This window comes from Calonectris borealis, chromosome 14, assembly GCF_964195595.1.
Source record: "Calonectris borealis chromosome 14, bCalBor7.hap1.2, whole genome shotgun sequence".
Taxonomy (NCBI): domain Eukaryota; kingdom Metazoa; phylum Chordata; class Aves; order Procellariiformes; family Procellariidae; genus Calonectris; species Calonectris borealis.
In genome coordinates this window covers 19,056,529-19,071,009 of record NC_134325.1, presented here as the reverse complement: position 1 = coordinate 19,071,009, position 14,481 = coordinate 19,056,529, and the positions used below count along the sequence as shown (strand labels likewise).

Genomic DNA, 14,481 nt, shown 5'->3' with positions numbered 1-14,481 from the left:
TGATTTGGTTCTCTCTGGTAGAAATGGCGGGCACAAAATCACGACATTATTTTTGCCTATTGTCTGTGAGAAGAACTACTTTGGTGTTTGGAGCGCTGACCGTGCTCTTGCCAAATCTATTCTGGCACGTGTCCTCACTCTCTGAGCTACACAGTATTATTCCTCCTGGGGACACTGTCAGTGTCTGTGTGCGCGCAGTGTTGTAAAGCATCGAGAACCTGTCTTGCTCTGAAAATTACTTTCCTTTTTACTTCTGCCATAAGGCAATTTTTCCCGTTTTTTCATCATATCACCTGAAGGAGGTCACCTCTCCAAATAATTATGTTCCAAGGGTCAAGAAAATAATTGCATGCTATGAAATGGTGTAATTGGAAATTCACGTGCAAGAAAGCTTTAAGAAGATAGCATGCTGGCAAAATCAATTACGTTGAATAGTTGAATCCATTACAGATACGGTGCACAGTGTAATAAAGATATTTTCCCTGTTTAAAACAAACAAATAAACAAACCAAAAAAACCCAAGCCAAGATTGAAATTCTAAGTTTCATCCTCTGTACAGATGCTATGTTAAAAAACTGAAACATGTGGTAGTGTTTCCAGATTCTTCAAAGAACCATGCCCATCCAGTCTGAGCACTGTAAACATTGCTGCTTTTTATGCTTATGCAAAAAACATGCTGCTTTAGAATAAAAATATAGGCAACCTGTTTTTCTTCTGAGCTATTTAGAGTTATAGAACAATGCTGGGGATCCATTAATCTGAGCGGTTTCCTGACCAAGTATTTAGATCTTAATGTAAATGTCTATAAATAATATAGTGGCAACAGCATTCTTTTGAAAACAAAATTCAAAGAGGTACTGTTTGAAAAGCGAATACTTGCTTAGGGCAGTTATATTTAGGGCTCTAATGGAAGTGTACAAGTTATGCTTTTTATACAAACTATAAATGGCTACAACCAAGAGACTTAGACTTTGAAACGCGTTTGGCACTTACGCAATGCGAGAGACAGGCCAGAGCCTTGTAGTGGAGTTGTTGGGGTTTTTTCTTCTGCTAGCTTTACAAATAGTGCCAAATTCTTGCAGTGTTGCTACCCCTAAAGGGTACATTCAAAAATAGATATTGTATCTACTCTTGTTTGTAACTGGTGTTGAGCCTTCAAAGGCTGAATCCTGGGAAGAGTACAAACATGATAATGATGAGCAGGTGACAGGGGGGACAAGAAAGAAGAATGCAGATGCAGAAGTAGAGTGTAAAATAGGTGCTAGAAGCCAGAGCAAGTGGCATACATCATGGAAGAAAGCCAAGCATGAATGTAGATGGTATGAAATGGTCCTTTAGTACCACACATGATGTGAGAAATAGGTAAGGTGTTGCAAACATACAGGGCAAAAGTCAGCAGTTGGTGAATAAGTGGAATTCCTCAACAACGCTTCTGAGGCTATAAACAGTTGGTCATTGTTGACAAGATCTCCAGGATGCTTTGATGTGAGGAAGCAGAAAGTTGCAAAATACTATCATTAGTAAGAGACTGATTTGCTGTATTGTGGGGCAAAAACTGCCAAATACTTCCAAGTATTTGTTTGAGGAAATAAAAATTAAGAGAGGAATAGCTTCTGTTCTGAGATAGAATTGTTGCTGGTCTTTAGCGCTATCAAAATACTCCTAGACACTAAACCCTGTCTAAAGGTGCGTGTCAAAAACAAACATTGTTATCTGTATGGTGGAGGTTTGTGTTGATAGTTGTCCCAAAAACTTGCGCTCACCAAAGATAATATTGGGCTCCAGGCAGTTTTGGGGTAAAAATGACAAAGTGTATGATTCATGAACTACTCATGCACGTAAATGCTGGTGTGAGCAATTTACTGTAGCTACGCCGACAACAATATTGGAGATTAAACTCTAGGTATCAAATCTACACTATACTGTCTTTTTTCCTGTGAACTACCCAGTGTACACCCACCCGAAGTTTTGTGTTGTCTGGCCAGTGACTCAAAACCTGAATCATTTTTGTCTGCAAACATGGTATGCATGTGATCATCCTAGTGAGACTCCAAACCTTGCCCTCTTGAGGTCAGACTTCATGGTCTCAGGACTGTGCTGTGTTTCACTTAGATAAAATTTCAATCTTATATTGAGTGACAGATGCATATTTCACCCTGACAAAATCAAAACTGTGCAGCTGTGCATCAGAGGGCGGGTGTTGCTGACAGCTGATGGAGGCAATCCTTGAGTCGTGTAAAAAAGACCAGTCCTTGAGGAGCAGTAGTTTGGTTACTGTTGAGTTCCTATTTCCTCATGGCTTTTTCAAAATAAGTGTAGAATAAACAGCTCTTAACAATATTTTAAGTCATGAACTGATCTAATTGCAGTCTTGATGTTTATTATTAGGTGACCACAGTTTCTAAAATCTTATTTTAATGGCACGTTTACTACAGCCAGGAGAGTCTAACCAGATTTTATCAGACCAAGGGCTCACCTGTATAAAGAAGTTGATGGGCAGGGGTCATGTAGACTAAGCTCTTTCAAAAGATTACTCTGGGATAGCTGAGAAGGGATTGCATGGGATTGTTCTGGAGTACTGCCCTGGTCAGATTCTCCATCTAGATGTTCCCTAAGAAAAGGAACTGGGAGTGACAGAGGATATAAATTTACTATCCTCTTTGGGTTTGGCAAGCATACAGATCATGGGATGTATAAATAGAAGAATTGAACGCAAGTAAAGAGAGGTCATTATGGTATGTACAAAGAGCTTTTCAGGCCACATCTGGAGAACTGGGCATGATTCAAAGACCATATTTCAGGAAGGACAGTGAACAATAAGGATGGATTAGAAGAGGGTATTGTAGAGGGTATGAGGGCTCTAGCTGGTGCCTGCAGTTTTGTTAGACTTACGCTGCAGTCCTACCAGTTACTCCAAATGAAGCTGGTTTTACTGTAAAAGCACCTAAATTGGAGACTTCTAAAGAATTCTAAGGGAATGGAGAAAGTGATGTAAACCTCTTTTCCCTAGGCTTTCTAATCCTCACAGTAATGCTACTAAAGGACTTGGTGTTTCTGGAGTTGCCATTGTTTATCTGTCGTATCTCTCGCTCTCTTTCTTTCTCTCCTATTTTTTAAAAATAAGGGTTTGGGGTTTTTTAGCTTTCATATGTTGTTTCGTGTGTGTGTGTGTATATATATATATATAGTTTCTTCTTTATAATAACTTATGGTATTTTTGCTATGTTTGTCAGAATAACTGTCCCGATATCGTATCTACATCAGAATCTCCATTAGGCTTAAATCCATTTTGCCCTTCTTACCCCTCTCAGTTGGGTAAAGCTTCTCTTCCTGTATCATAAGCTCCATTGAGGTGGAATTATACATTGTCACAATATGGTGTCCTTTCATCTCAGAAGTAGCTGTATCTCAGAGAGCTTTGGGAATGTTGTGAAGGTAAAAAGGGCTATGTAAATGAAAGATGGACTGTTGCTAAGGGACAAAAAATGTGCTATTGGCACATATAGGAAATGGGGACACTGCTGAGATGATGAGTAGCATGAAGGAGTAAGATGAGAATAACAAATGAAGCAAGAACACTGCTTCTGTCAGACTACCCTTGATGGGAATGAAGCAATATCCCCATTTTCCAGATAAGTGAACTGGGACACTGAGATTGAGTAAACTGGTCGGAGTTTACACAACTAGTTAATGGTAGGTCTTCTGCCTGTTGGACCACATTCATTTTTTGGCACAGGATTCTGGTTTTGTATTTCTTTCTCAGTGTTCATAATCTATTTATACCATGCCTCATAAAATTTTCTGGTTTTTTCATTGATATTTATAGCCTAATACAGGGTTTTCTCTTTAATGTGCCTTACTGGATTCTGAAAATAGTCGTCCTAGAAACATAGGTGGTTTTATCTCTCGCAGTCATGCCATTGATTTCAAATCTCTGGATCCAGGTTGTGATCCAATGGCTCCATGTTGGCCTGTTTCATATAGGCAAGGTCTAATGGCACAGGGATTCTGAACTGGGATATCTGGACTTTCCAAAGAGCTGGTTCTGATGCATGAGCTTGGTAGTTGCTTCTCCTCCTTTTGTCTCTGTTTCTCCATCTAGGAAATGGAAATGAGGACAATCACCATCTCATAAAAGCACTGATACCTTTTATCTTGCAAAGTATGCTGCTGCTGCGAAAGATAAAATTTGCTATGTTTTTTGGCAGTCATTAAAATATACGCCAAGGTTATGTTCCCTTGTGCTTATGTTCAATTAAGTACTTGGGGCCAAGCCAGGTTAGTGGTTGTCCGGAAGACCACAGGGATATGGAAGTGGGATTAATGACTCAGTAAATACTGACTCGATACCAAACCAAGGCCTTTCTCCTACATTTATAGTCATTTGCAATCCTGTATATCACAGCTGGATTCAAATATAATAGTTTTTATACCTACTTCCTACCTTCTCCCCTCCAACTTTCAGCCCAATTCCATCATTTTCATAGCAAAAGTGAGCAAAGTATGTTGAACGTTTGCGAGTGTGGGATGAAGACAGGACACAGTTAGTTACCTAGGAGTAAGGAGATGTTTAAGCATTTGTGGTGACTGTCAGTAGGCTTCTGCTCTTTCTGTGGCAGTGCATACACACAAGGGTAGCGTTACAGCTCGCATCGCGCTGCAGGAGCTGTGAGCTCCACTGCTTTCACCTGCTTTTGGAACACGAGGTGCTGCAGTGACCTGCACCCCAGAAAAGGGGTAGTGGATGTTGAGAGTGCTTTAAAACTCTGTTTTGGGGTATTTTGATACCTCAGTCAAGCAACGCCTGTTGACATTGAGCTACATGAAGGACCAGGCTGCATGCTTCAAGACAAAGCATCTCTGATAACATTCCTGAAGTGGAGGCAAATTGCATTTTGTTAATTTGAAGAGGACATTGTCTCTGCGAGCAGTTAGACCAAGACCGGGGAGCCCATGTGAGCGCTGTGTGAATCAGACAAATCTGTGCAGAAGTGTCCGATTAGGACAGCAGCTCTTCGATGGAGAGATTCAGTTGAGCACTTGCAGAAGATTTGAAGATCTGCTCTCTCTGCTTGAAGCTTTTCCCTCTTCAGCTTTTCCTCCTGTTTTCAATTACAGAATTACTGTTTAATGTGGATTTAGATACAAGCAACTGTGTTTGATTTTTTTTACTGCTGACAGAGACAAACTGAAAGAGATGCCTGCCTGCTTTATAGCAGAAGCCACATTATTTTCCTATATGTTAGCAATTATATGCATTGTTTCCTGATCACAAGTCTTTTTCACAATCTATAGCATGACTGTAGTTGATTATAGAGCATGATGTGTTTAGATTTGAGTGAGTTGTATCAGGAACACTTTGGTTGCCTGTTTTTTGGGGGAGTGGGGAGCGTTTGTTTATTTTCTGTCAGAATGATTCTGTCTCATTTCATAAAATAAAGGAGAGTTGAGCTTTTCTAGCAGTGGTAGTTTGGCAAGAAGAAAACAGAGCTCCAGGAATTGGCATTAATTCTAGGTGGTGCTCTGTACTTGCCAATTGATTGGCAAGAGGGAACTGCATGGCATTGTGTTGCTTCGTAGAATGGGAAGCAAAAACAAGGAAAGCCTTGAATGCTCCTTGCTATGAAGAATTACAGGACTTTGTGCAAGGTGACAGCTATCCTGATGTCATGGCCAAATTCTCGTGTGGGAACTGCAGTTGCAATTGGGTGAGGTTTTTACTGGGCCCACTGAAATCAGTGGGATTTGGCTGTTCACTTCAGTGTAGTCAGGTCATCACCATCTGCCCTCAGAATTTTGGCCTTCTGAATCACAGCTCAGTTCACTGGGATCAGCTATCGTTCTCACCTCGCAGAATGTTTCTTACGGAATTTATCACAAGCCAAATATTGCAAAAGTATGCTGATGCTGGAGACCAAGACCATTTTTCCTTACTTGGTTTCCTAATACATGTTTGTAGCATATTCACAGCAGTTCTGATTTCACATATGGGGCTTTTTGCGGTACTAGGGGCATTTCTCACGTATAAAGGCGATCCTGAATTTTCTGAGGGCTTTCGTTTCTGGCTGGTTTTGCCAAATAGATACTTTTTTCCTGTTGTGCTAATTTGTGTTATGGTAGTGTTCAGTAATGATCACCACTGTTTTAGGGGCAATGCAAACACAATACACAGAATCCTTGCCCAGAGAACCTGTTTTTATTCTGGCCAAAGGGAGAAATCAATACACATGTATTGTCTCATAGACTTTGCTAGGTTTATCAAGAAAAAAAAAAAAAGGCACTTTTTCTGTGTCAGTAGTTTACAGTGTATACCCCTGTGCTAATTATATTTCTGATTTTTTGCCTAACCTGTCATGAATACAGCCAGTGCGTTTCTGAAATGAGGGAGTTAGTATCCTGGGCAATTTCTGTGATGAATCCCAGACAGCAGAATTCGAGTGCTTTCCCGACAAGTCTCCTTGGCCCTTTGCCACTTGTGAGTGGCCTCATCTTAACCTCCAGACATCATGTAAGTGTTTGAAAGTCATCAAATGGCTGATGAGTTAATCACTAGGAAGTTGTCTCCCAACATGAAGGATTTAGATTAAAGAAGAGAAAGCAGAGAGAAAATCATTACAGCGAGGTAAAAATGATGGCTAGTCCTTTTTCATGAATGTAACATGTAAACAGCATGAAGTGTGAAGATAGGATGGGTACTTTTAAAATTATTTAAAATAAAGTTTCTAAACATTCAAATCTTAAAATGAAATTCAGGTAAAAGTCTGCATTTCCTTGTACCTTGATATCAAAAGAGCAGAACTTGATGCCAGCTTCTGAATTATCACGGGACATTCAGAGATGGACCCAGGGTTCCTTACAGAAGTTGCCTTGCTTGAGGACTGGACCGATTGCCCAGCTCGAGGAAACCACGCAGAGTTTTGCGCAGCCCTGCTCGTGGGAGCAATCACGTTATAGCCAAAGCTCTCAGCAGAACTGCTGCACCTCTTAACCAGGAGGATGTCCAAGAGCATGAACAGACTTTTCCCTGGACCTAGCTCAGGCTGTGGAAACTTCTTCAGTGGCTATTAAAAAAGCATCAAATTACAGACAACAATTTCAAAATCTTTAGGCAAGCAGAATAATTTGAGTTTAAGGAACTGCTTAACTGGAATTTCACCCAGTCGTGACTGCCTTTTAAGATCGTTGGCAGCAAGAGCCCATGAACAGGTTTCGTCTATTAACTGAGGTAGAATAAATATGCCTTTATTTCCAGCTGCTATTTCAAAGGCTATGGAAATATCAGAAACAAATTGTTAGCCAGCCGTACCTTAATCACAGCGCTACAAATGTGCTTTCAATTGGGCTGCTACAGGGTGTTGCCTCACGCCATTCTAGAGGGGTGACTTCTTAGCTCCCTGTGCTCTTGCGGTTTCATCTAAGCCATGCTCAAATTCATAGGCTCTCACCAACTTCACCTGGGCTTGGATCCCATACTTAAAATCTTGGTTAATTAAAAAAAAATGTTGTGACCAGAATGCCAGGATACAGCCAGGGATGTGTAGGAAACACAACGTAGCCCACATCAGAGAAAATATTGTAAGAACAGTGGTGTGCACGCCTGAATGGTTCGTTCCTGCACGGTAATTACGTGCTGTTTCACATTGTTGTTTTGTGGGGAAAACACGTTCTTGAACGTCAGGAAATACATCAGCAGTTTTAATGTGATTTCAGACAGAGAGAGAGTGTTTTGACGTGAATTGATTTATTTAAATTGCTTATTTAGCTAGCTATGATTAAAACCAGTGTTGCCACAAATATAAAAATACAGAAATGGGAATGCCAGATAGAAATAGAAATTGCCCCTATGATTTATACCATTATAACACCTTTTGACTGCAAATTTCTTGATTTGAGTGGGAGGAGAGCAGGTACCACCACTTGGGGTACAAGCAGTCATCACAACGCAGTTGTCTCTGTTATCAAACAATGTGTTTTTAATTGGTATTAAAGATTAAGTCCTGTTCCTAATTATAATACCAGTGGGCAAAGCTTGGCTGCAGATGTCCTTGTGCCTGAATTTCTGATCTGAGGAGCAAAGATGATGCTTTTCCAACTCGGCGCAGTTACTGGAAATGTATCGAAGAGGAGATCAGGATTAGCGTGCTGCAAGACGTGATAATTGTGGGGTCCGTTTCTACTTTGCTGCCCATGCGGTCACTGCTCTCCGTCTGTCTCAAAAGCAGTGTCGAGAGGTGTGTTTTCTCATTCCCAGGCTTGCTCGTACCTATCGAGACCTGCCAGGCGTGGGGAGCCTTTGTGAAATCTTATGTAATGAGGGCCTGATTCATACCCCACTGCAATGCCAGGGAAAATCCCCAGTGGCATCATCGGGCTGTGGCACGTGGCCAGAGTCTCGGTAACTTCCTTATTCCTCTCTTGTACATAGAGGATATTCCTCAGCTGTACCAAGGCAGATGAGAACATAATTTTTGTCCGCAACTATCTTGTATGAGTAATTTTTCCAAAAGTAAATAAATCATCCCTGTTTCCTCTTACCCACAGCACCTGGCAAACTGTTAACTGAAAACCTGAGAAAATGTTGTTTCATTTGTGAGCCAACTTAAATCATTCTACAAATCTTTATTTTTAATTCCTTGTTAGAAAACAGAACCAACTGAAACTGGCTGGCAGAGAAAACGTGCCCCATTTTTTTTTTTCCTCTGCCTGGCTTAGTAATGTAACTGCCAGTTTCTGTTTTCTCCTCTGTAGAATTATATGCCTCTATTTGAAACTTTTGACAAATCAGTCTATTTTCATTCTGCCTCTGCCATAAATTCAATCCATATGTCTTTAAAACATCCTTTCATAGCTTTAACATGGAAAAGGAAGTGGCTTAGGCTCTGTATAGGAGGCTACAGTGTATTTAAAGCAAGCTCTTCTAGTTTGCATGCATCGCTTCTGTTAGCTCTTAAAGCCTCGACTTCCTAATTATTCAGGTTACAGAGGGCATTGGCAGAGTTTTCTCTATTAACTAACAGTGATGTACAGTGAAGAAGCACAACAGGAATAAATGATTCCCTTATCCTCAAAATATCCAGGAAGTTTTTGATGCAGCCCTTGGCTTTACCACCAAGCAGGATGCAAAGAGGATGTGAAAAGAGTAGGAGAGATCAATTCAGCATAACATTTCAAAAGAAAACATCAAGACAAAGAAACAAAGCTCTTGCACAATGCGCTGCCGTTCAGCTGGCAGGGTTTTGTTTGACAAGAATACACAGCACCTATGTGACAGGAGGTCACTGCAATGGGAGTAAAGTCTCTCCACATCTAAGACTGAAGCGGGGTCAGAAGGTGAGGGTGGGAAGGAAATGTGGGTCTAAGCTGAAATATATTGGTATGGCTGTGCATGGATCAAAGTTGAAAAATCAAAAATACAGGATGCAGCAGGGTAAGAGCATAGGCAGTTGTGGCTATAAGCGTCCTCATCTGAAATCATGGAAAATTGGGGCTAGGGTGTGCTACTGGAATTGTGGGATAGATCCGTAACTAAAAGTATAGTAGCAATGGAACACAGCTGAAAATATGGTAGCAACAAGGGTACAGGAACACTGGCTGTGTGGACTGCAGGCGGCTTTTCAGGGTGCAGTGTCACGCTGTGTTTCACCAGATCCACCCCAGGGTGCCACCGGAGGAGGCAGGTCCGCTCTCCCGCCCCAGCCTCAGTCACGTATCCGTGCTCCCCACCTCACGTCAGCTCTAGAGGTCACATTCCCACCCTTCCCTCTGTGCCACACAGAGCAATCATGTGGCCAAAGGGCAACAAAATTCAGCTCGTTAATTTGAAGAGAAACTATTCAACTAATGGATTTCTGGGAGGAAAGCAGGGGAGGCAGTATTTTTTTGGATCTCTATGTTGCACTGACTTACATTGTGGCTGCAGATCTGCCATGCTCGACCAAAGATAACAGGTAGAAAAGGTGTCTGGGGGAAGGTGAATGACTGCCTGCATCTTAACATGAAACTGTATGTCAAGTTTTTTGTAGCATCCTCAGTCTCTGCTACCATTCCCAGCCAATTCACCCAAATGGGCTCTAATTAGCCCACAATGCAAATGAGTTGTAGGGATATGCACAAAGTAGGATGTTATTGGGGTCCCAATAACAACTACGCAAAACTGCTTGCAAGTCCGTCGTTCTGTTCAGTTACTGTGCATTAATGCTCATGTGTGCAAGAAGATAAAATGGAAGGAGTGCGTGTGTGTGGTAAATGCGTGTATGCAATGTAATTATCTTTCTAATCTCTCTCTCTCATAGAGGGGTCATTTATAGACATGAAAATACAGTCAGCCCCAAAACTTGTGGGCGTAGTTTGGCATATCCAAAGGTTCACACATGTAGAAACCACAGTCTGCGCATTTGAAATTGGATGCAGGTTCAAAGAACTGGCAGAGCCCATAGTTTTGTTTTCAGAGTTGCAAAGATTGTAGCTAACGTTTACCTTAGATGGACTAGAGGTTATCTTTCACACCTCTAAAAATCAGGCCCTTATATCTAGCAATCTGCATACAGCTGTTCAAAATCAAGCTGTGTGTGCACAGCCGAGTTGTTGTATAAACAATAGTAGAGACTTCACTAAAGCTTTTCATGTAGTTTTATCTCAACTGCAATTTGTTTCTAGTTTTTAAAGGCTGTGGAATCATCCAGCCTTACTCCCTAGAGCCTAGTTTCACTGTTTCAGCCATTCCAATGGTATTTACAGCACTGTTTGATTTTGTTTGAATTGTTCAAAAGACCTCCAGTCCCCCAAGAAAGGTGCAAAGGTGTTCAAGTTCCCTACCGCTCCTATCAGTAGAGAGACTTGCTTTTCCGCTCCTGTAACTTCACTTGTCACAGGACTGTTCTTTGCTCTCGTCCCCAGGTGTGCTGTCTCTGCCTGCCTACTTTAGCCCATACAACGATGGCTCTGTGTGCGGCGATGGACGGGCTGATGCTTACGCCCAGCTGGAACTCCGAACATTAGAGCAATCTCTGTTGGCAACTTGCGTTGGAAGCATCTCTGAACTGAGTAAGTTTCGGATGTAATCGAACATGGGTTTCTTTCAGTGAAGCAGGAGAGCCAGTCCCTCCGCTATTGAGGTCAGTGGGAGTGTTGCTATTGTTGACAGTCTGAGCAGTATTTGGCTAACGTTGTGCAAGATTTAATTGTCTCGTGGTGCTGTTTATGAAAATCAGGTTGTTTCATTAGACAACTTTGTATTTAATTCACCTTAGAGATGCATAAGATGTGGCTTTTCTAGCCTTTTGGTAGTTTAGTGGTGTTAGTGCCAACAGAAGATGGATGCTTTTGCCTAGCTGTCTCTGGAGGCTTTCTTGTACATTTGTGGAACACAGCAGTGGCACCTCCCTCAGATGGCGAAGAGGGTTCTCTTTGTTAGTGTTTGTGCAGCAGAAATGTCAAGGGTGCAGGATATTCAAGGAAAAGCTTTTTGGTTACTTAAAAAACAAAAAGTGGAGGAAAAAAAATCTGAGAGCACTTTGGTAACAAAAACTTGTTCAAAACCTTCTTTTTTAATGCTAACCAAATGAACTGTTCCATTCCTAGACTACTCACAAAGCCCCTTTAAAGTAAACAAAAATGATTTGTGTTTTCCTGGTCTACTTTTCCCTTGCAACATTTCTGCTGGCATCACTTTCTTAGTCTCCACCATCTGAATGCTAATGAATGTCAGGGCCAGCGAGGAGTTTGTGGGTTTCACCATTTATTTTGCAACCTGCCTTAATTTGAGGTTTTCAAATTCCTTTAACACACCTCTATTTATCCTGGAACACAAGAGAACATTTGTAGCATGGGCCTAAGATTGAATACAGCTTCCTCCCTCTCTTCCCCTGTCCCTGCTTTGGCCAACTTGGTCATTACATCTAGTGAATAGATCTCCTGATACAGTTGCCTACTTTTTTTTTTTTTTAAAAAAAAGTTGCTGCACATTGCCAGAAAAATAAAGAGAGTGAGTGTGCAAAGGAGAAGGAACGTTATTTTGAGCTGAAAATTTGAATTCCAGATGCATTTCTGCTATAACTACGCAGACTTCTGTGTTAGTACCAACGCTGAAGGATTCACGATACTCTCATAAAACGTTTGGTTGCAGGAGAGGCAGGAGCTACTGAAGTGGAAAGGCAGAGATGTTAGAAGGTTCTTCCATTCTGAAGTGGGTCCCTGAACTGAATGTACTATGCAACAAACGAGTGGCACAGCTTTACGTTGCAAATTGAGATTTTTAATACTCCATCGATCTGAACCACTAATAACGTTGTCATGTTTAGACATGCAGTAGCCCTGTGGGGGTTTCTCCCTAGCCTGTGTAACACTAGAATTCCATGGGTTCAGCTGGAGGTTGTTTGGCAAATTCAGTGTATTGCTGTTAGATATAAATGAACAAATAATAACTTCCTAAGAATTTCGAGGGAGGCGTGACTAATTCATGTGTGGCACGGCTAAGTTCAGGGCGCTTTCTCAGGAACCAGCTTTGCGATGGGGCGACTATTTCAGTTCCATCCTTTCCCAGTATTGTAACTGTAGGACACAATAGGGTAACATTTCCTGTGAGAGTTTTAGGGGACTGTAAAACATAAAGCAACAGAGGATTCTCCCAAGGAAAAAATAGATCCTAGCTATGTATAGTAATCTATAGTAATCGTTCAGCTCACTGGTATGGTAGTCACACTACTCAAAGATGCAGTGTCTGAAGCCTTTGTTGCAAAGCTCTTGGGAGTTTGTAATGCACCACAATAAAAGGAGAGTAAACAGGGTGTGCCCAAAGCAAGTTTATTACCCAAAGACCAGCTTTATGTGACTGCATAGCTGCTGTCTGGGGGTCAACACTCTGTGAACTTTTTAAAAATCTGCAGTCTTAAAATCCTTTCCGAGTAGAAACTGTGTAATACAGGTCGCCTTCTTCCAGGCCTCCTCAAATCCACCAATACTCTGACGTAGAGGCAGGTTGGCTCGAGTTCAAAGACCAAGAGGACTGAGCAGCCCGGAAAGCTCCTGGATTGAACTTCTTACAAGGCTCAGGGGCAAATTTCTGGCATAGCTTGTGACAGTCAGCATGATAAAGACTGGCTTTTTAATAAGAGAGTCAGGTCTTGTTATTCTGGAGAAACCTGCAGCTAGAGTGAGAATGAGAGAAGCAGACCCCTAAAAGAAGGGATTTCTATATTGAATGTAACATCATTAATTTGTCACAAGTGCCTGGGTGGGAGGGTAGAACGTCACAACCCAGTTGAAAGAAATGGGAACAATCTCATAACATAAAACGGTGATGCTGGCGATGAGAGTAAAGTTTCTGTACTGGTGTTACCGGCTTTGCCTTGTGAAAGCTGTGCTCCCAGGTTGGGCTGTGGACATTTTACAAAGATATCAGTAGTTTTTGTAGGCAGGCAAGAAACTGGTATACATGGTTGGAAAGAGGAGAAAACCAGCATTAAAACAGGATATAAAAAATCACTATAAAGCTGTTGTTCTGAATGTATGGTGACTGAGAGAAGTTTCGTTCTGTATTTTCTAACTAAAGCTTGTCATTTGAAAGAAAGTTAAATTTCCCATACAACAACCTGCAAAGCTTGAGGACAGTTTATGCCTTTGTGGAGGAAAAAGAATATGTGCACACAAAAGACGTTTCTCTTAGCTGTGAGAGATTTTATTTAGTTCAAAAAGTGTACTTAAGAGGACCGTGGATGAATAGTAAAGAGATGCTTTTGCATTCTTTCTCTTTGTGCAGGTGATTTGGTATCACGAGCAATGCACCACATGCAGTGCTTGAACACCATCCGCCCAGGAATGAGCCCCATTCGGCAAACCCGGCAGCAGCAACCCATCTCCTGGTCCCCTGATGCTCTCCACACCCTCTACTACTTCCTACGCTGTCCTCAAATGGAGTCCATGGAGAACCCCAACCTTGACCCTCCAAGAATGACCCTGAACAACGAACGGTATGTAGGTCGGTCAACTGCCAGTAGTCAGGGAGTTAGGCTAAGAAGGTCTCCTTTTGTAGAGTAACTGCGTGTGCATGGGCAGCTCAGGTCGCTTTGTGGGATGCTACCTATCAGGCATCAGTTATTCCTGCAGTCAAGCCAGATTATGTTGTCAGCCTTGCCAAGTTTACGAAGCCTTGGAATTGGAACTGGAAAGTGAGCTGTTTTTTCATGCAATCTTTCCGAGCGAGGCATATACTGTGTGCTGCCAACAAGGCTTGTCTAGAGACGCTGCCAAAAGTACGTGTGGTTGCCTAAAGCAGTAAAGACCTTACCAAAGAAAATGTTACCTTCTGAATAACACCAATTAACAATTGTCATCATTCTCGGGAAAAGCAATGTCGTTTGCTGTGGAGAGGTTTGAAGGGATTTATGAACATCCTTCTTAAGGATTATTTCAGTTAATGCGTGTGTCTGGTATAGAAAGAAATTTATATAGGAAGCCAATAACTAAACAGAAAATGCAGTGGGT

At 41.6% G+C, this 14,481-nt stretch overlaps 1 protein-coding gene across 1 annotated transcript in view; it reads left to right on the top strand.

The window, feature by feature from the left end:
* The window catches only part of ABTB2 (ankyrin repeat and BTB domain containing 2), a 139,654-nt gene that overhangs the window by 77,198 nt on the left and 47,975 nt on the right, over window positions 1–14,481 (top strand). Inside the window, exons 2-3 of the mRNA XM_075163398.1 lie at window positions 10,897–11,043; window positions 13,757–13,967. Of these exons, the coding sequence (XP_075019499.1) occupies window positions 10,897–11,043; window positions 13,757–13,967 (358 nt within the window). The remainder of the gene's footprint in view (window positions 1–10,896; window positions 11,044–13,756; window positions 13,968–14,481) is intronic.